Source organism: Strongylocentrotus purpuratus, unplaced genomic scaffold, assembly GCF_000002235.5.
Source record: "Strongylocentrotus purpuratus isolate Spur 01 unplaced genomic scaffold, Spur_5.0 spur5_scaffold_12, whole genome shotgun sequence".
Lineage (NCBI taxonomy): Eukaryota > Metazoa > Echinodermata > Echinoidea > Camarodonta > Strongylocentrotidae > Strongylocentrotus > Strongylocentrotus purpuratus.
The window spans coordinates 1-25,780 of NW_022145597.1; the positions used below are offsets into that span (position 1 = coordinate 1).

Sequence of the window (25,780 nt, forward strand, 5' to 3'; positions counted from 1 at the left end):
CCTTCTTGGCCTTCTCCGACGCCTGTGCCTTGGCCGCCTGCACATTCACCTTGAAGAAACCCGAAGCTCCTTTCCCCTTCGTCTGCACTCGTTTGCCTTTCTCCACGCCAGACTTTTTAGGGCCCGCTTGATGAATAGCAGCTGTCGGTCCCATCTGCACATCGAAATTGGTTAGCGAATACTTCTTTATTGCTTGCAGCGAGGAGCCATTGAGGTCCTTCAACTCGGTGATTGCTGTAGCAACCATCTCGGCAGCCGGTGGGTGGGCGGCCGGCTTCTAGTAGTCACCTCTTAGAGCTATCTTCTCAGCCATCTTGATATACGGTGCGTCGGGAGGTTAACAAAACGAATAACCATCGGCTCGGCAACGCCGTCAATATAAGGCATTGTTGCGTACGTGGGAGGAGACAGTCCCGGGTCGTCCGCCCCATGACTGCATGCCAGTTTGTGTTTTGTTTAAAGAAACTTTTTCTCCCTTCTTTTCCATCCATACATGCTCTTATTCCACCACCCCCTTCTCCTTTTTCTTCTCTTTCTCCGTCTTCTCTCTTCTTCATCCTCTCCTCTCCTACCACGTATAATGTACTCAATCATATATGAATTTGAAGAAAAAATGAAATCAAATGGCGATAACACCATCAACCCCTGATCGTCACCCTCTTGAAACACAGTCACATTCATGGGAATTGCATATCATAGTTCCCATTAAAATGCCGACTAAAAAAGATAATATTTTGCCCTGCATGGTCACCCCATATTCCGTACTAGTAACTGTAAATATATTTTTGATTAACCACTTTCTTTTCTTTTACTGCTCATACACTTTTTTTGTCATAACATCTAAGGATGCGTATCTGTTTTAATATATATCAATCATTATATACAACAACTGTTAAGGCTTAGTTCATCCCAAGTGTAGCGTTTTAAACTAAGAGAGAGGGAGAGAGAGAGAGAGAGAGAGAGAGAGAGAGAGAGAGAGAGAGTGGGGGAAGGGAACTCATAAATGAAACAATTCTTCGTGAGTAATGGTGGCCCTGATAAGGGCCGTTGAGGTTTCAAGATTGCCGGGAGCAAACTCTAGCTTGATTTAGCGGTTTTCTTGGGGAGCAGCACGGCTTGGATGTTGGGCAGAAACACCACCTTGAGCGATCGTCACCCCACCCAAAAGCTTGTTGAGTCTTCATCATTACGCACAGCGAGTTGAAGGTGGCGTGGGATGATCCTAGATTTCTTGTTGTCGCGGGCAGCGTTGCCTGCGAGTTCCAAGATTTCGGCCAGTGAGGTACTCTAGGACGGCAGCCATGTAGACAGGAGCTCCACCGCCGACCCTCTTTGCATAGTTGCCCTTTCGGAGAAACCGATGAACACGTCCCACTGGAAACTGGAGCCCTGCACGGGATGAGCGCGTCTTTGCCTTGGTGCGGGCCTTTCCACTCTTTCCTCTGCCAGACATGATGTTGTGATGAGTTTAGAATAAATCGGAAGCGAAGTTCAGAACGTAACAATGTTCGATGACTTGAATGGATGCCCAGCAGCGTTTTGGTGGCTATTTATACCTGGTGTTAGGATCGCAGTGACCGTCGGGGGGCATTGTGACTATTGTCCAATCAGCGGTAGTAGCTGACCGGATCTCCTTAAACTTGTTTCGCATCATTAGTGAATGGTGCCATCTCGCGGCGACTTATCCGTTTTCTCCACAATCAGATTGTATAGGGTTTCTTGAATTAAAAAGAAACACAGATCAATTCAAATGGATGGGACGACAACGCCTAAAAACATGTGATAAAACTGTAGCCCATTCCAAGTACACTGCCCCTATTTCCAATAGTGTCAGGTTCTATGTTGTATTTCAGAGATCAATCAATCAATCAATCAATCAATCAATCAATCGCCTAAAAACTCTCTTTCTGAGAATATATGTTTCATCATAATTCACCCTAGCTTTGATTTATTATGTGGCATACGTTCGTAGTATTAAACGTTCATAGATTTCATGGATTTATATTTGAATATTCCTTGCACATTTTAATACCTAACACTTATTGTGTTCTCCATTTTTATCATATCGTGTATCTAAACTATGTTCTACATTTTCATCATATCGTTCATCTCAATTATGATCTACAAATGTTTTTGTTTTTTTTTCTTCTTATAATAGCGTCGATTGTCATGCATCGTGTTCATTTTAGAAATCAATGATTCTTTCTTGGGGTTGTGGTGGCTCTGAAAAGAGCCGTTTGTGTATGCGGTGCATGGGCTACATGCTGTACCGATGGTTCTAGGCGCGTTCTCCGCGGATTCGACGGGCGAGCTGGATGTCTTTGGGCATGATGGTAACCCTCTTGGCGTGGATGGCACACAGGTTGGTGTCCTCAAAGAGGCCAACTAGGTATGCCTCGCTGGCTTCTTGAAGGGCCATCACAGCGGGAACTCTGGAAACGTAGCTCTGTCTTGAAGTCCTGTGCAATCTCACGCACTAGACGCTGGAATGGCAGTTTTCGGATGAGAAGCTCAGTGCTCTTCTGGTAGCGGCGAATCTCTCTCAGGGCGACTGTGCCAGGCCTGTATCGATGAGGGCTTCTTGACTCCTCCAGTGGCGGGGGCACTCTTTCTGGCAGCTTTGGTTGCCAGCTGCTTGCGGGGAGCCTTCCCTCCTGTAGATTTGCGAGCGGTCTGCTTGGTGCGTGCCATAGTTGCTTGAGAGACAGTAGGTAATTCAGTACTTCAAATACGAGTGACGGGATGAATGAGAACCACTGGCAATTTTCAGCTATTTATATGTGCTGCGAAGGATCCTGGTGCCGTCGCCCTGCGTTTGTAAAGCTCTCTTGATTGGTCAACCGGGTTGCTCTTTTGTTTAGCGCGTGACGGGAAGGGGGCTTGGCGATGCCGTATGTGCAAAGTCAATAAAATGTGTCGAAAGGTGGCGCTACCACCGTTTGCAACATGGGTTACATGGCAAGCCGGGAATTCGGCTCACGCACTCAGTGGTGCCAAATAATTACGAAAATATGCATTCTAACAAATGATGATTAAGGTGTTTGACCGAGAGTCTGCTCGGCTGATCTTGAGAGGGCGGATGAGAGGGAGGCAGGCAGGGAGCTGGGTGGTGATGAATCATGAGAAAAGACTTAACCTGCATCTCGTCAACCTTTCAAGGAAGGAAAGGATGCATGGACATATATCATTTAGGACATGTTGCCATCTCGAATTGTATTTCTTTTTTATTTAATTAATCAACTATTTTCGTCTTCCTTCCGACCATCATGACTACACTTTATGCTCTAGTCTAGATTTATAGAGTGAGATTTATATAGGGCTAATATATTACATACTATTGTGTAATCTTGATTATATCTTATATTCGTATACACATTATTTATTTAATAAACAACTACGCTACATTACTACGGATATCATTCTTTCTTGATTATTTGTGTGGCCCTGAAAAGGGCCGTTGTATTATGTCCAATTAGAGCAGGATATGACCTGTCTACTTGGAGGTAGTGTATTTCGTCACTGCCTTGGTACCCTCGCTCACAGCGTGCTTTGCCAGCTCTCCGGGGAGAATGAGGCGGACGGCGGTCTGAATCTCGCGACTGCTGATGGTTGACTTTTTGTTGTACTGAGCGAGGCGGGAAGATTCGCCGGCAATTCGCTCGAAGATGTCGTTGACGAAGCTGTTCATGATGACCATGGCCCGACTGGAGATGCCGGTATCTGGATGAACCTGCTTGAGGACTTTGTAGATGTAGATTCCATAACTCTCCTTCCTTTTCCTGTTCCTCTTCTTGCCACCGCTGGGCCGAGGTGCCTTGACTGCCTTCTTGGAGCCTTTCTTAGCAACTTGAGCTGTTGGAGCCATGATGAATTGAGGTTTTCTGGTCTGTAAAGATGCAGCGAAAGAGTATGTCAAGCAAATATTCTTTGGATACTGTGAATGGCCAGCGAGAACCTTTCCTTTTTATACACGGGGCCGGATCCGTATGCTGCGGTCCGTATGCAAATGAGCCTCGGTCTCGATCCTTTCATTGGTCTTAGGCGTCGCAGAATTAGTGCCTGTTCCATCCCCTGCCTAGAGATGGCGACATAGTGATCATACGGGCATATGTTCTAATATAGGAATCTATCTGCATTGTTCAATTCAATCCCCAAAGAATGAGAAATGTGAAAAAGTTGAAGAAGACGATGATTTTGATGGGAATATGGAACATGTCGAGACTTTTTATCCAAGACATACTTGCACAGGTTATGATTCACTCCTACTTTTGACATTATCTCGGAGATATATAATTATATAGTAGTAGTAGCTCTCTCTATATGTAAAGAGCGAATTCATTTTTCATTTCTTCTCACACAATATAAACAATGATAGACAATAATAATAAACGTAATGATATAACAGAAATGAGCAATGAAATATCTTTGACATTGTATTTCAAAATTATTTGGTTACAGCAAATGAAAAAGGGAACCTATATAATATATCTAAAGCGCTGTATTAAGCGCTATACAATTACATAGTAGCTATTATCATTATGAAAACAACATGCATCTTTTATTTTGTATTTATCCATTTCGCATCTTTTATCACAGAGTAGGCTGTTTAATAACTAGCATTTACTTTTGTTTAAATAAATCATAATTCTCTTTTGTTCAATTTCAATGTTCAATTTCAGTTGAAAACATACATAAGGACCCTCATACTACAAATGCCAATGTCTATACACTATTTCTAACTAAATTTCTTACTGCTTTCTGTTTCATAATCTGCCTTTCTTTTGGAATAGACACACCCTTCTTGCCCAACCTAAATTTCATTCACTGCTTTCTGTTTCATGATTTGCCTTTCATCTGTCTGTACCACTCACTATATCGCCTCTTCTGGGAGGTATTTACAGTCATTATTCGTTGTTGCCTTATATTAACGGCTTATTTCTTCTTCTTCTTCTTTCTTTACTTTCTTTACGGTATTAACATAACATACAACAGTATTCTTTCTTGATTATTTGGTGGCTCTGAAAAGAGCCGTTTGTTATTCTAGCCAGGAGAGAGAGAGGTCTGCTACACTTAGCCGCCGAAGCCGTACAATGTACGACCCTGCCTCTTTAGTGCATACACCACGTCCATGGCTGTGACAGTCTTTCGCTTGGCGTGCTCGCAGTAGGTGACTGCATCACGGATGACATTCTCCAGGAAGACCTTCAGTACACCGCGTGTCTCTTCGTAGATGAGACCAGAGATCCTCTTGACACCTCCCCTTCTAGCAAGTCGACGGATTGCAGGCTTGGTGATGCCTTGGATGTTATCTCGTAGAACCTTGCGATGACGTTTGGCACCACCCTTTCCGAGTCCCTTTCCTCCTTTTCCTCGACCTGACATGATGATGATTGATAGTTGAGAGCGAGTTCTGTGTGATCCTGTAGACTGGATATTACGCTAAGCGAATGATGCCTCAACCGGATTGCACCGAGTATTGTTACACCATTGCGGACTTGGGTGACGAGATTCGGCATCGTTCGGTATGCGGGACTGGAGTGCGGAGACTCCCCATTCGAGTGCGCCCCCTTGTGGCGAGTATTCGCTAGCATTAGTACATGCATTTATGTAGAGAGGCCTGTGTTGAATGCTCGAGTTGAAAAAAGAGGGGGTGACGAATCTTATCCAGCAGTATACATGGATGACGAAACTTAATTAACTGAAAAATCGGTCATCACCAACATTACTCAATATACATTACTCAATATGCATTCCTCACCCAAGCCCGCCCGCGTGCCTCTTTCTCTCTCATCCTTCATTTTTTTTCCGTATATGATTCATATGTTCATCTTTTTTTATATTCACAAGTACTGTATTATATATAGTTTGTTTGTATTTTAAAAGGGCTGAAACGAGAACCAGTGCTAATTGGGCAAATATCACCGTCCATAATTCATGTCATTCTTATTTCCCTTTTTAATTTCTTTTTATCCATTTTCTTTGTTTCATCCCCCATCCCCCTTTTTTTCTTCTTCATTTTCTTTTTCATTACACATAATCATAGTATCTCATGAGTGCATTTGGACAAGTGTTTCTTTCTTGGGTATGTGGTGGCTCTGAAAAGAGCCGTTTTGGTAGGATGGGAAAGTTGGCGTGCAAATCACTTGGACTTTGCAGCCTTCTTTGCCGCAGGCTTCTTGGGCTTGGCAGTCTTGGGTTTCTTTGCGGCTGCCTTCTTGGGCGTCTTCTTTGGTGTTGATTTCTTGGCTGCTGGCTTCTTGGGTGCCTTCTTTGGAGTCTTCTTCTTCTCTTTCTTCTCAGTCGTTTTCTTTACTGGCTTCTTCGCTTTCTTGGGGGCTGCCTTGACTTTCTTTGCGGCGGCTGCCTTCTGCAGTTTCTCCTTCTTCGCTGCAGCCTTTTCCTTGGCCTTCTCACGCTGTGCTAGCAGTTTTGCCTTCTCCTTCTCCTTCTTGGCCTTCTCCGACGCCTGTGCCTTGGCCGCCTGCACATTCACCTTGAAAGAACCCGAAGCTCCTTTCCCCTTCGTCTGCACTAGTTTGCCTTTCTCCACGCCAGACTTTAGGGCCCGCTTGATGAATAGCAGCTGTCGGTCCATCTGCACATCGAAATTGGTAGCGATATACTTCTTTATTGCTTGCAGCGAGGAGCCATTGCGGTCCTTCAACTCGGTGATTGCTGTAGCAACCATCTCGGCAGCCGGTGGGTGGGCGGCCGGCTTCTTAGTAGTCACCTTCTTAGAGCTATTCTTCTCAGCCATCTTGATATACGGTGCGTCGGGAGGTTAACAAAACGAATAACCATCGGCTCGGCAACGCCGTCAATATAAGGCATTGTTGCGTACGTGGGAGGAGACAGTCCCGGGTCGTCCGCCCCCATGACTGCATGCCAGTTTGTGTTTGTTTAAAGAAACTTTTCTCCCTTCTTTTCCATCCATACATGCTCTTATTCCACCACCCCCTTCTCCTTCTTCTCTTTCTCCGTCTTCTTCTTCTTCTTCATCCTCTCCTCTCCTACCACGTATAATGTACTCAATCATTATATGAATTTGAAGAAAAAATGAAATCAAATGGCGATAACACCATCAACCCCTGATCGTCACCCCTCTTGAAACACAGTCACATTCATGGGAAATTGCATATTCATAGTTTCCCATTAAAATGCCGACTAAAAAGATAATATTTTGCCCTGCATGGTCACCCTAATATCCGTACTAGTAACTGTAAATATATTTTTGATTAACCACCTTTCTTTTTCTTTTACTGCTCATACACTTTTTTGTTCATAACATCTAAGGATGCGTATCTTTATTTAATATATATCAATCATTATATACAACAACTGTTAAGGCTTAGTTCATCCCAAGTGTAGCGTTTTAAACTAAGAGAGAGGGAGAGAGAGAGAGAGAGAGAGAGAGAGAGAGAGAGAGAGAGAGAGTGGGGAAGGGAACTCATAAATGAAACAATTCTTTCGTGAGTAATTGGTGGCCCTGATAAGGGCCGTTGAGGTTTCAAGATTGCCGGGAGCAAACTCTAGCTTGATTTAGCGGTTTTCTTGGGGAGCAGCACGGCTTGGATGTTGGGCAGAACACCACCTTGAGCGATCGTCACCCCACCCAAAAGCTTGTTGAGTTCTTCATCATTACGCACAGCGAGTTGAAGGTGGCGTGGGATGATCCTAGATTTCTTGTTGTCGCGGGCAGCGTTGCCTGCGAGTTCCAAGATTTCGGCAGTGAGGTACTCTAGGACGGCAGCCATGTAGACAGGAGCTCCACCGCCGACCCTCTTTGCATAGTTGCCCTTTCGGAGAAACCGATGAACACGTCCCACTGGAAACTGGAGCCCTGCACGGGATGAGCGCGTCTTTGCCTTGGTGCGGGCCTTTCCACTCTTTCCTCTGCCAGACATGATGTTGTTGATGAGTTTAGAATAAATCGGAAGCGAAGTTCAGAACGTAACAATGTTCGATGACTTGAATGGATGCCCAGCAGCGTTTTGGTGGCTATTTATACCTGGTGTTAGGATCGCAGTGACCGTCGGGGGGCATTGTGACTATTGTCCAATCAGCGGGTAGCTGACCGGATCTCCTTAAACTTGTTTCGCATCATTAGTGAATGGTGCCATCTCGCGGCGACTTATCCGTTTTCTCCACAATCAGATTGTATAGGGTTTCTTGAATTAAAAAGAAACACAGATCAATTCAAATGGATGGGACGACAACGCCTAAAAACATGTGATAAAACTGTAGCCCATTCCAAGTACACTGCCCCTATTTCCAATAGTGTCAGGTTCTATGTTGTATTTCAGAGATCAATCAATCAATCAATCAATCAATCAATCAATCGCCTAAAAACTCTCTTTCTGAGAATATATGTTTCATCATAATTCACCCTAGCTTTGATTTATTATGTGGCATACGTTCGTAGTATTAAACGTTCATAGATTTCATGGATTTATATTTGAATATTCCTTGCACATTTTAATACCTAACACTTATTGTGTTCTCCATTTTTATCATATCGTGTATCTAAACTATGTTCTACATTTTCATCATATCGTTCATCTCAATTATGATCTACAAATGTTTTTGTTTTTTTTCTTCTTATAATAGCGTCGATTGTCATGCATCGTGTTCATTTTAGAAATCAATGATTCTTTCTTGGGGTTGTGGTGGCTCTGAAAAGAGCCGTTTGTGTATGCGGTGCATGGGCTACATGCTGTACCGATGGTTCTAGGCGCGTTCTCCGCGGATTCGACGGGCGAGCTGGATGTCTTTGGGCATGATGGTAACCCTCTTGGCGTGGATGGCACACAGGTTGGTGTCCTCAAAGAGGCCAACTAGGTATGCCTCGCTGGCTTCTTGAAGGGCCATCACAGCGGAACTCTGGAAACGTAGCTCTGTCTTGAAGTCCTGTGCAATCTCACGCACTAGACGCTGGAATGGCAGTTTTCGGATGAGAAGCTCAGTGCTCTTCTGGTAGCGGCGAATCTCTCTCAGGGCGACTGTGCCAGGCCTGTATCGATGAGGCTTCTTGACTCCTCCAGTGGCGGGGGCACTCTTTCTGGCAGCTTTGGTTGCCAGCTGCTTGCGGGGAGCCTTCCCTCCTGTAGATTTGCGAGCGGTCTGCTTGGTGCGTGCCATAGTTGCTTGAGAGACAGTAGGTAATTCAGTACTTCAAATACGAGTGACGGGATGAATGAGAACCACTGGCAATTTTCAGCTATTTATATGTGCTGCGAAGGATCCTGGTGCCGTCGCCCTGCGTTTGTAAAGCTCTCTTGATTGGTCAACCGGGTTGCTCTTTTGTTTAGCGCGTGACGGGAAGGGGGCTTGGCGATGCCGTATGTGCAAAGTCAATAAAATGTGTCGAAAGGTGGCGCTACCACCGTTTGCAACATGGGTTACATGGCAAGCCGGGAATTCGGCTCACGCACTCAGTGGTGCCAAATAATTACGAAAATATGCATTCTAACAAATGATGATTAAGGTGTTTGACCGAGAGTCTGCTCGGCTGATCTTGAGAGGGCGGATGAGAGGGAGGCAGGCAGGGAGCTGGGTGGTGATGAATCATGAGAAAAGACTTAACCTGCATCTCGTCAACCTTTCAAGGAAGGAAAGGATGCATGGACATATATCATTTAGGACATGTTGCCATCTCGAATTGTATTTCTTTTTTATTTAATTAATCAACTATTTTCGTCTTCCTTCCGACCATCATGACTACACTTTATGCTCTAGTCTAGATTTATAGAGTGAGATTTATATAGGGCTAATATTATTACATACTATTGTGTAATCTTGATTATATCTTATATTCGTTATACACATTATTTATTTAATAAACAACTACGCTACATTACTACGGATATCATTCTTTCTTGATTATTTGTGTGGCCCTGAAAAGGGCCGTTGTATTATGTCCAATTAGAGCAGGATATGACCTGTCTACTTGGAGGTAGTGTATTTCGTCACTGCCTTGGTACCCTCGCTCACAGCGTGCTTTGCCAGCTCTCCGGGGAGAATGAGGCGGACGGCGGTCTGAATCTCGCGACTGCTGATGGTTGACTTTTTGTTGTACTGAGCGAGGCGGGAAGATTCGCCGGCAATTCGCTCGAAGATGTCGTTGACGAAGCTGTTCATGATGACCATGGCCCGACTGGAGATGCCGGTATCTGGATGAACCTGCTTGAGGACTTTGTAGATGTAGATTCCATAACTCTCCTTCCTTTTCCTGTTCCTCTTCTTGCCACCGCTGGGCCGAGGTGCCTTGACTGCCTTCTTGGAGCCTTTCTTAGCAACTTGAGCTGTTGGAGCCATGATGAATTGAGGTTTTCTGGTCTGTAAAGATGCAGCGAAAGAGTATGTCAAGCAAATATTCTTTGGATACTGTGAATGGCCAGCGAGAACCTTTCCTTTTTATACACGGGGCCGGATCCGTATGCTGCGGTCCGTATGCAAATGAGCCTCGGTCTCGATCCTTTCATTGGTCTTAGGCGTCGCAGAATTAGTGCCTGTTCCATCCCCTGCCTAGAGATGGCGACATAGTGATCATACGGGCATATGTTCTAATATAGGAATCTATCTGCATTGTTCAATTCAATCCCCAAAGAATGAGAAATGTGAAAAAGTTGAAGAAGACGATGATTTTGATGGGAATATGGAACATGTCGAGACTTTTTATCCAAGACATACTTGCACAGGTTATGATTCACTCCTACTTTTGACATTATCTCGGAGATATATAATTATATAGTAGTAGTAGCTCTCTCTATATGTAAAGAGCGAATTCATTTTTCATTTCTTCTCACACAATATAAACAATGATAGACAATAATAATAAACGTAATGATATAACAGAAATGAGCAATGAAATATCTTTGACATTGTATTTCAAAATTATTTGGTTACAGCAAATGAAAAAGGGAACCTATATAATATATCTAAAGCGCTGTATTAAGCGCTATACAATTACATAGTAGCTATTATCATTATGAAAACAACATGCATCTTTTATTTTGTATTTATCCATTTCGCATCTTTTATCACAGAGTAGGCTGTTTAATAACTAGCATTTACTTTTGTTTAAATAAATCATAATTCTCTTTTGTTCAATTTCAATGTTCAATTTCAGTTGAAAACATACATAAGGACCCTCATACTACAAATGCCAATGTCTATACACTATTTCTAACTAAATTTCTTACTGCTTTCTGTTTCATAATCTGCCTTTCTTTTGGAATAGACACACCCTTCTTGCCCAACCTAAATTTCATTCACTGCTTTCTGTTTCATGATTTGCCTTTCATCTGTCTGTACCACTCACTATATCGCCTCTTCTGGGAGGTATTTACAGTCATTATTCGTTGTTGCCTTATATTAACGGCTTATTTCTTCTTCTTCTTCTTTCTTTACTTTCTTTACGGTATTAACATAACATACAACAGTATTCTTTCTTGATTATTTGGTGGCTCTGAAAAGAGCCGTTTGTTATTCTAGCCAGGAGAGAGAGAGGTCTGCTACACTTAGCCGCCGAAGCCGTACAATGTACGACCCTGCCTCTTTAGTGCATACACCACGTCCATGGCTGTGACAGTCTTTCGCTTGGCGTGCTCGCAGTAGGTGACTGCATCACGGATGACATTCTCCAGGAAGACCTTCAGTACACCGCGTGTCTCTTCGTAGATGAGACCAGAGATCCTCTTGACACCTCCCCTTCTAGCAAGTCGACGGATTGCAGGCTTGGTGATGCCTTGGATGTTATCTCGTAGAACCTTGCGATGACGTTTGGCACCACCCTTTCCGAGTCCCTTTCCTCCTTTTCCTCGACCTGACATGATGATGATTGATAGTTGAGAGCGAGTTCTGTGTGATCCTGTAGACTGGATATTACGCTAAGCGAATGATGCCTCAACCGGATTGCACCGAGTATTGTTACACCATTGCGGACTTGGGTGACGAGATTCGGCATCGTTCGGTATGCGGGACTGGAGTGCGGAGACTCCCCATTCGAGTGCGCCCCCTTGTGGCGAGTATTCGCTAGCATTAGTACATGCATTTATGTAGAGAGGCCTGTGTTGAATGCTCGAGTTGAAAAAAGAGGGGGTGACGAATCTTATCCAGCAGTATACATGGATGACGAAACTTAATTAACTGAAAAATCGGTCATCACCAACATTACTCAATATACATTACTCAATATGCATTCCTCACCCAAGCCCGCCCGCGTGCCTCTTTCTCTCTCATCCTTCATTTTTTTTTCCGTATATGATTCATATGTTCATCTTTTTTTATATTCACAAGTACTGTATTATATATAGTTTGTTTGTATTTTAAAAGGGCTGAAACGAGAACCAGTGCTAATTGGGCAAATATCACCGTCCATAATTCATGTCATTCTTATTTCCCTTTTTAATTTCTTTTTATCCATTTTCTTTGTTTCATCCCCCATCCCCCTTTTTTTCTTCTTCATTTTCTTTTTCATTACACATAATCATAGTATCTCATGAGTGCATTTGGACAAGTGTTTCTTTCTTGGGTATGTGGTGGCTCTGAAAAGAGCCGTTTTGGTAGGATGGGAAAGTTGGCGTGCAAATCACTTGGACTTTGCAGCCTTCTTTGCCGCAGGCTTCTTGGGCTTGGCAGTCTTGGGTTTCTTTGCGGCTGCCTTCTTGGGCGTCTTCTTTGGTGTTGATTTCTTGGCTGCTGGCTTCTTGGGTGCCTTCTTTGGAGTCTTCTTCTTCTCTTTCTTCTCAGTCGTTTTCTTTACTGGCTTCTTCGCTTTCTTGGGGGCTGCCTTGACTTTCTTTGCGGCGGCTGCCTTCTGCAGTTTCTCCTTCTTCGCTGCAGCCTTTTCCTTGGCCTTCTCACGCTGTGCTAGCAGTTTTGCCTTCTCCTTCTCCTTCTTGGCCTTCTCCGACGCCTGTGCCTTGGCCGCCTGCACATTCACCTTGAAAGAACCCGAAGCTCCTTTCCCCTTCGTCTGCACTAGTTTGCCTTTCTCCACGCCAGACTTTAGGGCCCGCTTGATGAATAGCAGCTGTCGGTCCATCTGCACATCGAAATTGGTAGCGATATACTTCTTTATTGCTTGCAGCGAGGAGCCATTGCGGTCCTTCAACTCGGTGATTGCTGTAGCAACCATCTCGGCAGCCGGTGGGTGGGCGGCCGGCTTCTTAGTAGTCACCTTCTTAGAGCTATTCTTCTCAGCCATCTTGATATACGGTGCGTCGGGAGGTTAACAAAACGAATAACCATCGGCTCGGCAACGCCGTCAATATAAGGCATTGTTGCGTACGTGGGAGGAGACAGTCCCGGGTCGTCCGCCCCCATGACTGCATGCCAGTTTGTGTTTGTTTAAAGAAACTTTTCTCCCTTCTTTTCCATCCATACATGCTCTTATTCCACCACCCCCTTCTCCTTCTTCTCTTTCTCCGTCTTCTTCTTCTTCTTCATCCTCTCCTCTCCTACCACGTATAATGTACTCAATCATTATATGAATTTGAAGAAAAAATGAAATCAAATGGCGATAACACCATCAACCCCTGATCGTCACCCCTCTTGAAACACAGTCACATTCATGGGAAATTGCATATTCATAGTTTCCCATTAAAATGCCGACTAAAAAGATAATATTTTGCCCTGCATGGTCACCCTAATATCCGTACTAGTAACTGTAAATATATTTTTGATTAACCACCTTTCTTTTCTTTTACTGCTCATACACTTTTTTTGTTCATAACATCTAAGGATGCGTATCTTTATTTAATATATATCAATCATTATATACAACAACTGTTAAGGCTTAGTTCATCCCAAGTGTAGCGTTTTAAACTAAGAGAGAGGGAGAGAGAGAGAGAGAGAGAGAGAGAGAGAGAGAGAGAGAGAGAGTGGGGAAGGGAACTCATAAATGAAACAATTCTTTCGTGAGTAATTGGTGGCCCTGATAAGGGCCGTTGAGGTTTCAAGATTGCCGGGAGCAAACTCTAGCTTGATTTAGCGGTTTTCTTGGGGAGCAGCACGGCTTGGATGTTGGGCAGAACACCACCTTGAGCGATCGTCACCCCACCCAAAAGCTTGTTGAGTTCTTCATCATTACGCACAGCGAGTTGAAGGTGGCGTGGGATGATCCTAGATTTCTTGTTGTCGCGGGCAGCGTTGCCTGCGAGTTCCAAGATTTCGGCAGTGAGGTACTCTAGGACGGCAGCCATGTAGACAGGAGCTCCACCGCCGACCCTCTTTGCATAGTTGCCCTTTCGGAGAAACCGATGAACACGTCCCACTGGAAACTGGAGCCCTGCACGGGATGAGCGCGTCTTTGCCTTGGTGCGGGCCTTTCCACTCTTTCCTCTGCCAGACATGATGTTGTTGATGAGTTTAGAATAAATCGGAAGCGAAGTTCAGAACGTAACAATGTTCGATGACTTGAATGGATGCCCAGCAGCGTTTTGGTGGCTATTTATACCTGGTGTTAGGATCGCAGTGACCGTCGGGGGGCATTGTGACTATTGTCCAATCAGCGGGTAGCTGACCGGATCTCCTTAAACTTGTTTCGCATCATTAGTGAATGGTGCCATCTCGCGGCGACTTATCCGTTTTCTCCACAATCAGATTGTATAGGGTTTCTTGAATTAAAAAGAAACACAGATCAATTCAAATGGATGGGACGACAACGCCTAAAAACATGTGATAAAACTGTAGCCCATTCCAAGTACACTGCCCCTATTTCCAATAGTGTCAGGTTCTATGTTGTATTTCAGAGATCAATCAATCAATCAATCAATCAATCAATCAATCGCCTAAAAACTCTCTTTCTGAGAATATATGTTTCATCATAATTCACCCTAGCTTTGATTTATTATGTGGCATACGTTCGTAGTATTAAACGTTCATAGATTTCATGGATTTATATTTGAATATTCCTTGCACATTTTAATACCTAACACTTATTGTGTTCTCCATTTTTATCATATCGTGTATCTAAACTATGTTCTACATTTTCATCATATCGTTCATCTCAATTATGATCTACAAATGTTTTTGTTTTTTTTCTTCTTATAATAGCGTCGATTGTCATGCATCGTGTTCATTTTAGAAATCAATGATTCTTTCTTGGGGTTGTGGTGGCTCTGAAAAGAGCCGTTTGTGTATGCGGTGCATGGGCTACATGCTGTACCGATGGTTCTAGGCGCGTTCTCCGCGGATTCGACGGGCGAGCTGGATGTCTTTGGGCATGATGGTAACCCTCTTGGCGTGGATGGCACACAGGTTGGTGTCCTCAAAGAGGCCAACTAGGTATGCCTCGCTGGCTTCTTGAAGGGCCATCACAGCGGAACTCTGGAAACGTAGCTCTGTCTTGAAGTCCTGTGCAATCTCACGCACTAGACGCTGGAATGGCAGTTTTCGGATGAGAAGCTCAGTGCTCTTCTGGTAGCGGCGAATCTCTCTCAGGGCGACTGTGCCAGGCCTGTATCGATGAGGCTTCTTGACTCCTCCAGTGGCGGGGGCACTCTTTCTGGCAGCTTTGGTTGCCAGCTGCTTGCGGGGAGCCTTCCCTCCTGTAGATTTGCGAGCGGTCTGCTTGGTGCGTGCCATAGTTGCTTGAGAGACAGTAGGTAATTCAGTACTTCAAATACGAGTGACGGGATGAATGAGAACCACTGGCAATTTTCAGCTATTTATATGTGCTGCGAAGGATCCTGGTGCCGTCGCCCTGCGTTTGTAAAGCTCTCTTGATTGGTCAACCGGGTTGCTCTTTTGTTTAGCGCGTGACGGGAAGGGGGCTTGGCGATGCCGTATGTGCAAAGTCAATAAAATGTGTCGAAAGGTGGCGCTACCACCGTTTGCAACATGGGTTACATGGCAAGCCGGGAATTCGGCTCACGCACTCAGTGGTGCCAAATAATTACGAAAATATGCATTCTAACAAATGATGATTAAGGTGTTTGACCGAGAGTCTGCTCGGCTGATCTTGAGAGGGCGGATGAGAGGGAGGCAGGCAGGGAGCTGGGTGGTGATGAATCATGAGAAAAGACTTAACCTGCATCTCGTCAACCTTTCAAGGAAGGAAAGGATGCATGGACATATATCATTTAGGACATGTTGCCATCTCGAATTGTATTTCTTTTTTATTTAATTAATCAACTATTTTCGTCTTCCTTCCGACCATCATGACTACACTTTATGCTCTAGTCTAGATTTATAGAGTGAGATTTATATAGGGCTAATATTATTACATACTATTGTGTAATCTTGATTATATCTTATATTCGTTATACACATTATTTATTTAATAAACAACTACGCTACATTACTACGGATATCATTCTTTCTTGATTATTTGTGTGGCCCTGAAAAGGGCCGTTGTATTATGTCCAATTAGAGCAGGATATGACCTGTCTACTTGGAGGTAGTGTATTTCGTCACTGCCTTGGTACCCTCGCTCACAGCGTGCTTTGCCAGCTCTCCGGGGAGAATGAGGCGGACGGCGGTCTGAATCTCGCGACTGCTGATGGTTGACTTTTTGTTGTACTGAGCGAGGCGGGAAGATTCGCCGGCAATTCGCTCGAAGATGTCGTTGACGAAGCTGTTCATGATGACCATGGCCCGACTGGAGATGCCGGTATCTGGATGAACCTGCTTGAGGACTTTGTAGATGTAGATTCCATAACTCTCCTTCCTTTTCCTGTTCCTCTTCTTGCCACCGCTGGGCCGAGGTGCCTTGACTGCCTTCTTGGAGCCTTTCTTAGCAACTTGAGCTGTTGGAGCCATGATGAATTGAGGTTTTCTGGTCTGTAAAGATGCAGCGAAAGAGTATGTCAAGCAAATATTCTTTGGATACTGTGAATGGCCAGCGAGAACCTTTCCTTTTTATACACGGGGCCGGATCCGTATGCTGCGGTCCGTATGCAAATGAGCCTCGGTCTCGATCCTTTCATTGGTCTTAGGCGTCGCAGAATTAGTGCCTGTTCCATCCCCTGCCTAGAGATGGCGACATAGTGATCATACGGGCATATGTTCTAATATAGGAATCTATCTGCATTGTTCAATTCAATCCCCAAAGAATGAGAAATGTGAAAAAGTTGAAGAAGACGATGATTTTGATGGGAATATGGAACATGTCGAGACTTTTTATCCAAGACATACTTGCACAGGTTATGATTCACTCCTACTTTTGACATTATCTCGGAGATATATAATTATATAGTAGTAGTAGCTCTCTCTATATGTAAAGAGCGAATTCATTTTTCATTTCTTCTCACACAATATAAACAATGATAGACAATAATAATAAACGTAATGATATAACAGAAATGAGCAATGAAATATCTTTGACATTGTATTTCAAAATTATTTGGTTACAGCAAATGAAAAAGGGAACCTATATAATATATCTAAAGCGCTGTATTAAGCGCTATACAATTACATAGTAGCTATTATCATTATGAAAACAACATGCATCTTTTATTTTGTATTTATCCATTTCGCATCTTTTATCACAGAGTAGGCTGTTTAATAACTAGCATTTACTTTTGTTTAAATAAATCATAATTCTCTTTTGTTCAATTTCAATGTTCAATTTCAGTTGAAAACATACATAAGGACCCTCATACTACAAATGCCAATGTCTATACACTATTTCTAACTAAATTTCTTACTGCTTTCTGTTTCATAATCTGCCTTTCTTTTGGAATAGACACACCCTTCTTGCCCAACCTAAATTTCATTCACTGCTTTCTGTTTCATGATTTGCCTTTCATCTGTCTGTACCACTCACTATATCGCCTCTTCTGGGAGGTATTTACAGTCATTATTCGTTGTTGCCTTATATTAACGGCTTATTTCTTCTTCTTCTTCTTTCTTTACTTTCTTTACGGTATTAACATAACCAGGGGCGTACGCAGGATTTTTTCAAGGGGGGGGGTTTTAAAATATTTTGCTCCCGAAAATTTGAAAATCGCGCCGGCCGAAAAGTCGCTCAGTGGGGGGGGGGGGGGGGGGGGGGGGGGGGGGGGGGGGGGGGGGGGGGGGGTAAGCGGACACTTTTTTTTTTTTTTTGGTCTCAAAATTTTAAAATTTGACATTTTTTTACGTATGGGGGGGGGGGGGGTAAGGTCACCTTATTTAGGTTAGCCGTGGGTATAAATTTTTTTTTTTTTTTTTTTTTTTTTTTTTTTAAATAAAAAAAAAAAAAAAAAGCCAAAGGGGGGGGGGGGGGGTTTAGGGTTTTTTAGGGGGGTTTACATACATTAAAATACCAAAGGGGGGGTTTGAACCCCCAAAACACCCCCCCTGCGTACGCCCCTGAACATAACATACAACAGTATTCTTTCTTGATTATTTGGTGGCTCTGAAAAGAGCCGTTTCTCAGAACCATCAATAAGTATTACAACAACAAAAGGAATATGACATTCGTTTAATATTCATATTAATATATAGCGTAGTTTTGAATGGATTAGTTAAATAAATGAGTAATACGATACATTTGATAATGATTATGCTTTCCTTTAAAGAGCGGGGAGAAAGTCTTATTTATTATTATCTTGTCATCAAAATTTGCTTACCGTCAATCTTAATAATTTCTCCTCGTTAGCCCGTCGACTCGTTACCAAACTCGATAGTTTTCAGTTTTCTTACTCTTTCTGCTTCAATGCATTGACACATTGATTATAACCTTCCATGATCTGGTATGAATAAATGAGTGCATAACGAGTGGCCTGCTTGGGATACTTACTGTGTTATATATATACAAACATTTCAAGTCTCCGACTCGCAGCTAACCCAGGTTTACAGTATTTTATAAACCAGCTCGCTGATCTCAATTCTTATTCATATTTTCCAAATACCTTGCGAGTCTTCTCATTCTATATTATATCCTAAGTTGGCCACCTTATACTCAAATGTGCTTCTTCTTTTTTATCTTCTTCTTCTTCTTCTTCTTTTTATCTTCATAAACAATTATATAAAATTGAAATCCAACTACCACATACATCTGTGAATCTTGATGTACACCCCTCTTTCTTTTCTTTTTTCTCCATCTCTTTTTCCACTTTTACCAATATTTGTTCCTCCATATTTGTAGTATTATGTATCCATTGAGCGTAGTCATGCTATCAAGCTTTGCTTACTTTGTCAACCCTGCTGTTTGATGTTTTCGATTAGTTACACCCAGCCTTTATTCTACATATACTCTTTTGTCATGTGTAAAATTGGCAATGAATTGTTTGTTATATATTTGTAAAACTGCAAAAGAAAAAGAAAATTAAACAGAAATAAATTAATCAAATCAAATCAAATCAAATCAATTAAATTAAATCAATTGTATATCAGTAAACCATAACCAATAATAGCCTTATACAGCGCATAACGTATATAGTCTTGATGATATGCACAAGACCGGATCGATAGATGAAATAAGGATATATATAGTCGATTTCAGGAAAAAGTGTAAAGCAAGATGACGGGCAACATGCGTCCTATTACCAACCGCCACTACAGGGCCGTAATACATGTATTTCAATGTGTATGCCAAATATAAATAATGATGTCATCTTTCATACGCCTGTCCGGCATGCATTACGATTGGGCAACCGACATGTGTAAGCCACAATTCCCTATACCTACAATGTGCGTAGGTCTATGGTGAAATCGATGAGTGCCATCCAGCTTATTTAATTAAGTTCAATGGTACCAGTGTTAAGTCTTTTAGGGATCTACAGCGCCATCTCGTGTCAATGTTATGATTAAGGACTTGCTCTTTGGACATTTCCTATATACACCTGTCCTGCTGCAAAAAGTTAGCGGCTTAATTCTTGACGCTTTTGAACTACTTTTAGGCAACAAATTCCAGAAAATTTTAATTGAGAATGGTTGCTTCCTCTACATCTGACGTCTTCTTATCATTGTTTCACATAGTTAAATTGTTACAATTCTCAAAATCAGCTTTGAATTGAGATATTCTGACTATTGAGCTGATCAGAACGAATGGGGCTGCCCGTACATCCGCAATATGAGCCCTTTCCGGAGCGATGTAGTGATCAGCATCACCTCCTTTGCTGGTTGAAGGTGCTTTCATAAATATTTGCTTTCGTTTGAGGAATACACCCAATCTAGAAGGCTTTCATTGAATATCAAATATAAAGTGGAGTTAACATTGAGGTAAGATCAACGTATGCCGTGTGAAATGAAAATTGTTTACTCTCTAATACCATGATTGCATTTGTTTGAATGCGGGTAACAAAAAGAAACTATCGCACGTACATGCAGACATTTCTTCTGTTTATAGTTTGTTTTTAATTTGTTGATTTATTTACTTTAATAATACATGTCAAGCAAGACGACAACTACAGCATAGCCCAGTTGTTATTTTGTATTATTTAATGTGTACAGTACATTCATAACCACTTAATTGGTAGACCTATATGTGTTGAAAGCCTTCGTTATCCGTTATGAGAAATGTTCTTTATTACGTGTACTTCCTGGGGTGTAATTATTTATCACATTTCAATACCAACACACGTACTGCAAGAAGCCACAGTTTCGGTCTTGGTCTGAAGTGCATACTGGTCTAGAGCAGCCATGTCACGATTTAATTTTACAGTACAGGAATGGTGCTTACACTATCGTAATTTATTAGAAAACAAAACAGATAAAAGTAGCGGTGACGATGGATGCTGGCTTTATACTGGTAGAAAGTCCAAATCGGGTCATGGCATGGTCGATGTGGTGATTCCCTGGAAGGGTAAGACAGTTAGATCGGCTCATAGACTAGCTTATTTGACCAGTATCCATGGATCATGGGAACTTTCATCTGAGCTTCAAGCATCACATCTATGTGGTAGGCCACAATGCATTAAAACATCACATCTGGTGCTCGAAAGCCATGAAGATAACAAGTCCCGACAAATTTGCCATGGAATGGGCCAATGCAGCTCCGAATTAAAACACAAACCCAAATGCATCATTCTATCTTGTTCTGACCTTTCTTATTTCAAGCGGTAGACATCTTTGAAAGGTAAGATCAACTGGCTAATTTGAGCTTGCAAACCATTTTTTTTTGTCCAAATTACCATCCACCATGGTAACCATGGTCCTCATGGTACCAAAACAATGAAATACATTGTTTGATGACCCTATGTTTATCATTGTTTGATACCATGGCAATTTTGTATTTAAGGGCACACCTACATTGCGAGATTTTTCTACTTCCATCCGTTAAAGGAATATCACAAACAATTCCAAATTTTACTTTCCCATTTCAATTTTCGTCAATTATCGGTGCTGGCAGATTTTTTTTTTTTTTAACGGATGTGTGCTTCTTTGAGCGTTAGTTATTTGTTTCTGCTCAGTCACCATCACTCAAAACCCCTGTAGTATTAACCGCATCCCTGAGCGAGCAACATGTAAGTAAACATTTCATAAACGGCCAATTCTTGACAGATTTGTCATGTTTGTCTCATTAGCACGGGGGGGGGGGGGGGGGCAATTACTCCAAAATAAAGAGTGTAATTTAGTCTATATAGACTTTTTTGATATATCAAATTTTCTGTCAATATCCAAAATAACACTTTGATCCAATCAAAAATATGAGCCCATCACTCCTTTTCACATTATCAGCACATAATAGCCACCCGCTACTCCCTACTTCTATTAAAACAAAACAAAAATGCCAGAGCTAATGTAAAATCATGCATTTGCCATTTTCATTTCTCATTGTCCAGAGATCCTTTACGGTCCTTTAATCTTCATTAAGTAGCTTGACAGCTTTGGAGTAATTTGGAGACAATATTCGAAAATATTTAACCTGTCGCTCGCTACAATCTTGTTTAGAATCACAGCTCCTGCTCTACTGCTGGTAAGTTCTTACATTCACTTATAAACAGGATTGAAATCATCTTTATGCCCATATACCTTGTCATGCAATATAAATGACACTGCAGCTAATTTCATTATGTTGTCGTAAATAACTAGATTTACTGATTATTCCACTTTCACATTTCAATTTGTGATTAAATTAATGGCTAAAAAATCGATACACAATTTCTGACAGAAGTTATTATATACTGAGGAGAAAGTCATTAAGGAGAACTAACCCCAAATAATAGCTTTAGTTGTTCTGAGAAATTTATTGCGTTCTTGCCCATCAATCTACAAGATTCCCACCAAAGTGTATGAGAAAGGCATAAAGTGAGAACCCAACAAGACATGGGCATCGCCATTTTCTTGATTGCATGACGTACTATGCGGAGTCGTTTATCAACTAAATAATGTATTCGAATTTAGGGATGCCTCCTTCCCATGTGTTTGTGGTGTTGAAGCATTTCATTCACTTGCTATTATTCTTTGTACTCCAATTATTGCCAGAACGAAAAATGCATACATAAGCTGGTGCTGTTCTGGGGTAAAAGACTTTTTAATTCAATTACAAATCCTTTACATTTCAATAAGGGACAATCATAAAAGAGAAGGAAAATTAAATTTGGTGAAAGATATATCACAGGGATATAATAGGGTAACAATTATAAGTCATTTATTTAAAACACTAATAGCGGTTCAAAAGTCTATTTCATTTATGCGAGTATAAAGACATCGCATTTATGAAATAGACTTTTGAACCGCTATTAATGAATTACACTTGTTACCCTATTATATCCCTGTGATATATCTTTCACCAGTTGTAACTTTTCCTCCTCTTTTAGGATTGTCCCTCATTTAAATGTAAAGGATTTGTAATTGAATTTAAAAGTCTTTCCAATTAAAGCTTGATGCATGTCATGTACAACTGGTCAAATCCGCCTGGTAGGCCTATATCACGTTTTCAAGAAAATGGCTTCACCCATGTCATGCTAAAAGGCATTTCATCATGCCAAGAAATCTTCATTTATATATCTCTTGTACACGTTTGTAAAATTTGTTGTTCATCAAAAGGCAGGAATTCATCTCGTTTTTTCAGAATACCCACACTTATTCTTTGGGTTAGTTCTCCTTTAATAATAAACGTTCATAGCACTGTATAAAATATACCATGGACCCCGGACTACCTATAGTTGTATTCTACAGACATGCCCCTTTTGCCGTTCACATTTTAACATACATAATGTTCACATGCACTGTGACACATTTCACATTCCAAATACAAAGACAGGTGCATTAACAAAGAAATGGAATTTGAAATTAACAATCAGGACTGCGTGTCACCGGGTCACTCCTGATGAATAGTAATGAGTCGCAAAGAATGCAATGTACTCCAATATTGAGCCTGCATTTAAACAAAGACAAATCGGTCGTGCGAAATTAAGCCCAAAGCATTAAAATAGTATATCTCTATAATTGACACCCGGCTGCGTTATTTTTTTCTGCGGCACAGATTGGGGTTAGGCGTGTTGGGCCTATAGGAAAGTTTAGGGTTAGGGTTAGGGTTAGGGTTAAATCAAGACCTCTTTTTTTTAAAGCCCCAATCTGTGCCGCAGAAAAAAATGACGCCACCCGGCTCCGTTACAAAGAGCGGCTTGAAAACTTTTGTTCTGCACAAAGGTATAAAGCGCTTTTAAACAAATCTTATTTTCCATTATGGGATCTCCTGACCAATGTAACACCTCTTTATTCAGATCAATCATTCTGCACTTAAATTTTCCTCTAAAAATCAGTTCCAATTTAGTTGGTAAATGAATCATTTTCAACCCATTTTCATCAGATGTCATTAGAGCCTGTCTTAACTGACGGCTCCGATGCAGAATCTAATGTTCGAAATCATCTTTGTGCAATGAATTCAAGATAACTCATTCAATTTCATAGAATATATATTGAAATAGACTAAAGTTATCCCAAAGGCAAGACAGAACCCTTTTCTCGTAATTTAAGTATGCCTCATTAAAACTTGAACAAGACAAATTAAAACTGTAAATACATATATACCTATATAATTTACAGAAGATGTTGTGAATCATACGTCAAATTTCAAGACGAGAAATCGAATTAAGCTTCCAAGGAGACACAAACTTATTTAGTTGAAGAATAGATATGAAAGTATGGTATTTTCTCCATGAACATTTTTTTCTTTCGTAGCATGAAATCGAAATATCTTTTATATTATAAAAACATCACTGATCCCCTTCACGGTGGGTACCGCGTGGTGCCCACAATAGAATATTGAGTAAATGAACTATTTATATACTGTTGCTCATTAATATATAATCAACATGGTTAAGAATATAACAGATAATGAATAGCCAATCATGTGGATTATTATATATCAATAACTCTGTCTATGTAACTAAATACTTTATGTCTGATTTCAACGATTTGTCTCAACCCTGTAAAAGATAACAGCCTCCCTTACTCTTTAATTCCTCATAATGCTGCTTTGTTTCATAATGATTATAACTTCCTTGGTACATCTTAATGACATCCTTATACGAATATGTGATATGTAATAAAATGTGTCATTTTAGTTTTAGTTTTTGGAGGGAGGGAGGGAGGGAGGGAGGGAGGGAGGGGGGTGGGAGTTAAGATGTACTTTTTTGTGTGAGCAATAGTGTGTGTGTTTGTCAATGTTATGTTTAAATTATCTAGGTTGATTTGGGAGCAACATGGGCGTTGAATTTCATTTCTGTGAGCCCTGGCCCACACGTTGCTCCCTCCCTCTCCTCTTGGATGTTTATGTAATACATGATCTGTCATTGTATTGTGCTTTTATGATTGGCCTAATAAATAATAATGATAATAATGATTCTCTTGGTGATGGATGAATATTCAAATATACCTTCATTGTTTAAAAGAATACACGTACACAATTCAATAATGAATAGACACAGCTAACACATATCCGCTTAAACGAACGAGTGACGAATCTAAACGACTCTTTGACGAAACTGATTCATGCAGATGGGGATTGCGATGACAAAAAATTGCATATAAAACGATACAAATATTGCGAAGTTTCGGGACGGAATTAAATGAAAATGTGTTCAAATTGAATGAAAAAATGTGTTCAAATTGAATGAAAAAATATGCTGAAATTGAATGAAAAAATATGTTGAAATGGACAGGAAAAGCTATCTAGTATTGTTAGAAAGGGATCGGAGCAATAGGCTATGTCCGTAATGTAACCACATTTAATATCTCAGTCACGCTAACGAGACCAGCACCAGACCGACACAAGATGGACATGGAAATAAACGTATTTTTCATTGTTGTATCTAAGTTGAGGGCTGCGGGCACGTCAAGCTACTTTGCTTATTTCTGTAGCCATCCTGCATCTAATGTACGTTAATTATGCATTCAATATATTTGTTTAATTTCGTTTATTATCTGTATAAAATTATATACACTTTAAATATTGTATCAAACCTTATTATGTTCATGAAAAGGTTTGATGAAAAAGAAAAAAAAAAGATGCAGAAACCAATATATCAAATCAAATCAAAACGAAATAAGGATCGACCGACCAAGCAAAGTAGTACACTGTCGCCCATCAAGTCAGATTGCTTGATTATCCCCTCACCGACGAAGTCGGAGGGGATATAGAAACACTGCCGTCCGTCCTTCCGTGCGTCCGTCCGTAACAAATTTGGCTTCCGATCGATAACCACAGTAATGTTTAATGGATTTTAATGAAAAATGATATGAAGGTACATGATATCAAAATACAGGCTAAGTTCGATTTTGGAGTACGTAGGCCAAAGGTCAAAGGTCGTAGCTCATTAGATATGCGAGAAATACACATCTGGCTTCCGATCGATAACTTTAGTAATGTTGACGGATTTTAATGAAATTTGATATGAAGGTA

The 25,780-nt window shown here is 41.3% G+C and overlaps 12 protein-coding genes across 12 annotated transcripts; all 12 read right to left on the minus strand.

Annotated features, from left to right (window-relative positions):
* Nucleotides 1-1,028: 1,028 nt before the first annotated feature.
* LOC754440 (histone H2A, embryonic) lies at nucleotides 1,029-1,608 on the minus strand. Its single transcript, XM_030981512.1, is given in 4 exon segments — nucleotides 1,029-1,131; nucleotides 1,133-1,179; nucleotides 1,182-1,275; nucleotides 1,277-1,608. Coding segments are annotated over 4 exon segments (372 nt in total). The 5' UTR covers nucleotides 1,454-1,608; the 3' UTR covers nucleotides 1,029-1,077.
* A 529-nt stretch (nucleotides 1,609-2,137) lies between these two features.
* LOC105440217 (histone H3, embryonic) lies at nucleotides 2,138-2,792 on the minus strand. The gene is given in 3 exon segments (XM_011670119.2): nucleotides 2,138-2,425; nucleotides 2,427-2,576; nucleotides 2,578-2,792. Coding segments are annotated over 3 exon segments (411 nt in total). The 5' UTR covers nucleotides 2,692-2,792; the 3' UTR covers nucleotides 2,138-2,278.
* A 641-nt stretch (nucleotides 2,793-3,433) lies between these two features.
* Nucleotides 3,434-3,905, minus strand: LOC115922535 (histone H2B.2, embryonic). The gene has a single exon (XM_030981519.1). It carries the CDS (start codon nucleotides 3,863-3,865, stop codon nucleotides 3,494-3,496), a length of 372 nt encoding a protein of 123 aa, XP_030837379.1. The 5' UTR covers nucleotides 3,866-3,905; the 3' UTR covers nucleotides 3,434-3,493.
* Nucleotides 3,906-4,296: 391 nt separating this feature from the next.
* On the minus strand, nucleotides 4,297-5,640 carry LOC753158 (histone H4). The gene has a single exon (XM_011665506.2). It carries the CDS (start codon nucleotides 5,380-5,382, stop codon nucleotides 5,071-5,073), a length of 312 nt encoding a protein of 103 aa, XP_011663808.1. The 5' UTR covers nucleotides 5,383-5,640; the 3' UTR covers nucleotides 4,297-5,070.
* Nucleotides 5,641-6,080: 440 nt separating this feature from the next.
* On the minus strand, nucleotides 6,081-6,795 carry LOC373342 (early histone H1). The gene is given in 3 exon segments (NM_214549.1): nucleotides 6,081-6,354; nucleotides 6,356-6,395; nucleotides 6,398-6,795. Coding segments are annotated over 3 exon segments (615 nt in total). The 5' UTR covers nucleotides 6,758-6,795; the 3' UTR covers nucleotides 6,081-6,139.
* Nucleotides 6,796-7,529: 734 nt separating this feature from the next.
* On the minus strand, nucleotides 7,530-7,904 carry H2A (histone H2A). Its single transcript, NM_001014426.1, is given in 1 exon segment — nucleotides 7,530-7,904. A coding segment is annotated over 1 exon segment (375 nt).
* Nucleotides 7,905-8,586: 682 nt separating this feature from the next.
* On the minus strand, nucleotides 8,587-9,223 carry LOC115922532 (histone H3, embryonic). The gene has a single exon (XM_030981515.1). The coding sequence runs from the start codon at nucleotides 9,136-9,138 to the stop codon at nucleotides 8,728-8,730; it is 411 nt and encodes a 136-aa protein (XP_030837375.1). The 5' UTR covers nucleotides 9,139-9,223; the 3' UTR covers nucleotides 8,587-8,727.
* Nucleotides 9,224-9,658: 435 nt separating this feature from the next.
* On the minus strand, nucleotides 9,659-10,354 carry LOC105440219 (histone H2B.2, embryonic). The gene has a single exon (XM_030981517.1). It carries the CDS (start codon nucleotides 10,312-10,314, stop codon nucleotides 9,943-9,945), a length of 372 nt encoding a protein of 123 aa, XP_030837377.1. The 5' UTR covers nucleotides 10,315-10,354; the 3' UTR covers nucleotides 9,659-9,942.
* Nucleotides 10,355-11,506: 1,152 nt separating this feature from the next.
* Nucleotides 11,507-11,898, minus strand: H4 (H4 histone protein). Its single transcript, NM_214542.1, is given in 1 exon segment — nucleotides 11,507-11,898. A coding segment is annotated over 1 exon segment (312 nt). The 5' UTR covers nucleotides 11,832-11,898; the 3' UTR covers nucleotides 11,507-11,519.
* Nucleotides 11,899-13,927: 2,029 nt separating this feature from the next.
* On the minus strand, nucleotides 13,928-14,788 carry LOC115922533 (histone H2A, embryonic). Its single transcript, XM_030981516.1, has one exon. It carries the CDS (start codon nucleotides 14,352-14,354, stop codon nucleotides 13,980-13,982), a length of 375 nt encoding a protein of 124 aa, XP_030837376.1. The 5' UTR covers nucleotides 14,355-14,788; the 3' UTR covers nucleotides 13,928-13,979.
* A 248-nt stretch (nucleotides 14,789-15,036) lies between these two features.
* Nucleotides 15,037-15,673, minus strand: LOC115922531 (histone H3, embryonic). Its single transcript, XM_030981513.1, has one exon. The coding sequence runs from the start codon at nucleotides 15,586-15,588 to the stop codon at nucleotides 15,178-15,180; it is 411 nt and encodes a 136-aa protein (XP_030837373.1). The 5' UTR covers nucleotides 15,589-15,673; the 3' UTR covers nucleotides 15,037-15,177.
* Nucleotides 15,674-16,108: 435 nt separating this feature from the next.
* Nucleotides 16,109-16,804, minus strand: LOC115922534 (histone H2B.2, embryonic). The gene has a single exon (XM_030981518.1). The coding sequence runs from the start codon at nucleotides 16,762-16,764 to the stop codon at nucleotides 16,393-16,395; it is 372 nt and encodes a 123-aa protein (XP_030837378.1). The 5' UTR covers nucleotides 16,765-16,804; the 3' UTR covers nucleotides 16,109-16,392.
* Nucleotides 16,805-25,780: the final 8,976 nt, after the last annotated feature.

Coding starts and splice junctions, on each gene's coding strand:
- LOC115922535 (XM_030981519.1), bottom strand. CDS start 3,865: ATGGCTCCAACAGCTCAAGTTGCTAAGAAAGGCTCCAAGAAGGCAGTC.
- LOC753158 (XM_011665506.2), bottom strand. CDS start 5,382: ATGTCAGGTCGAGGAAAAGGAGGAAAGGGACTCGGAAAGGGTGGTGCC.
- LOC115922532 (XM_030981515.1), bottom strand. CDS start 9,138: ATGGCACGCACCAAGCAGACCGCTCGCAAATCTACAGGAGGGAAGGCT.
- LOC105440219 (XM_030981517.1), bottom strand. CDS start 10,314: ATGGCTCCAACAGCTCAAGTTGCTAAGAAAGGCTCCAAGAAGGCAGTC.
- LOC115922533 (XM_030981516.1), bottom strand. CDS start 14,354: ATGTCTGGCAGAGGAAAGAGTGGAAAGGCCCGCACCAAGGCAAAGACG.
- LOC115922531 (XM_030981513.1), bottom strand. CDS start 15,588: ATGGCACGCACCAAGCAGACCGCTCGCAAATCTACAGGAGGGAAGGCT.
- LOC115922534 (XM_030981518.1), bottom strand. CDS start 16,764: ATGGCTCCAACAGCTCAAGTTGCTAAGAAAGGCTCCAAGAAGGCAGTC.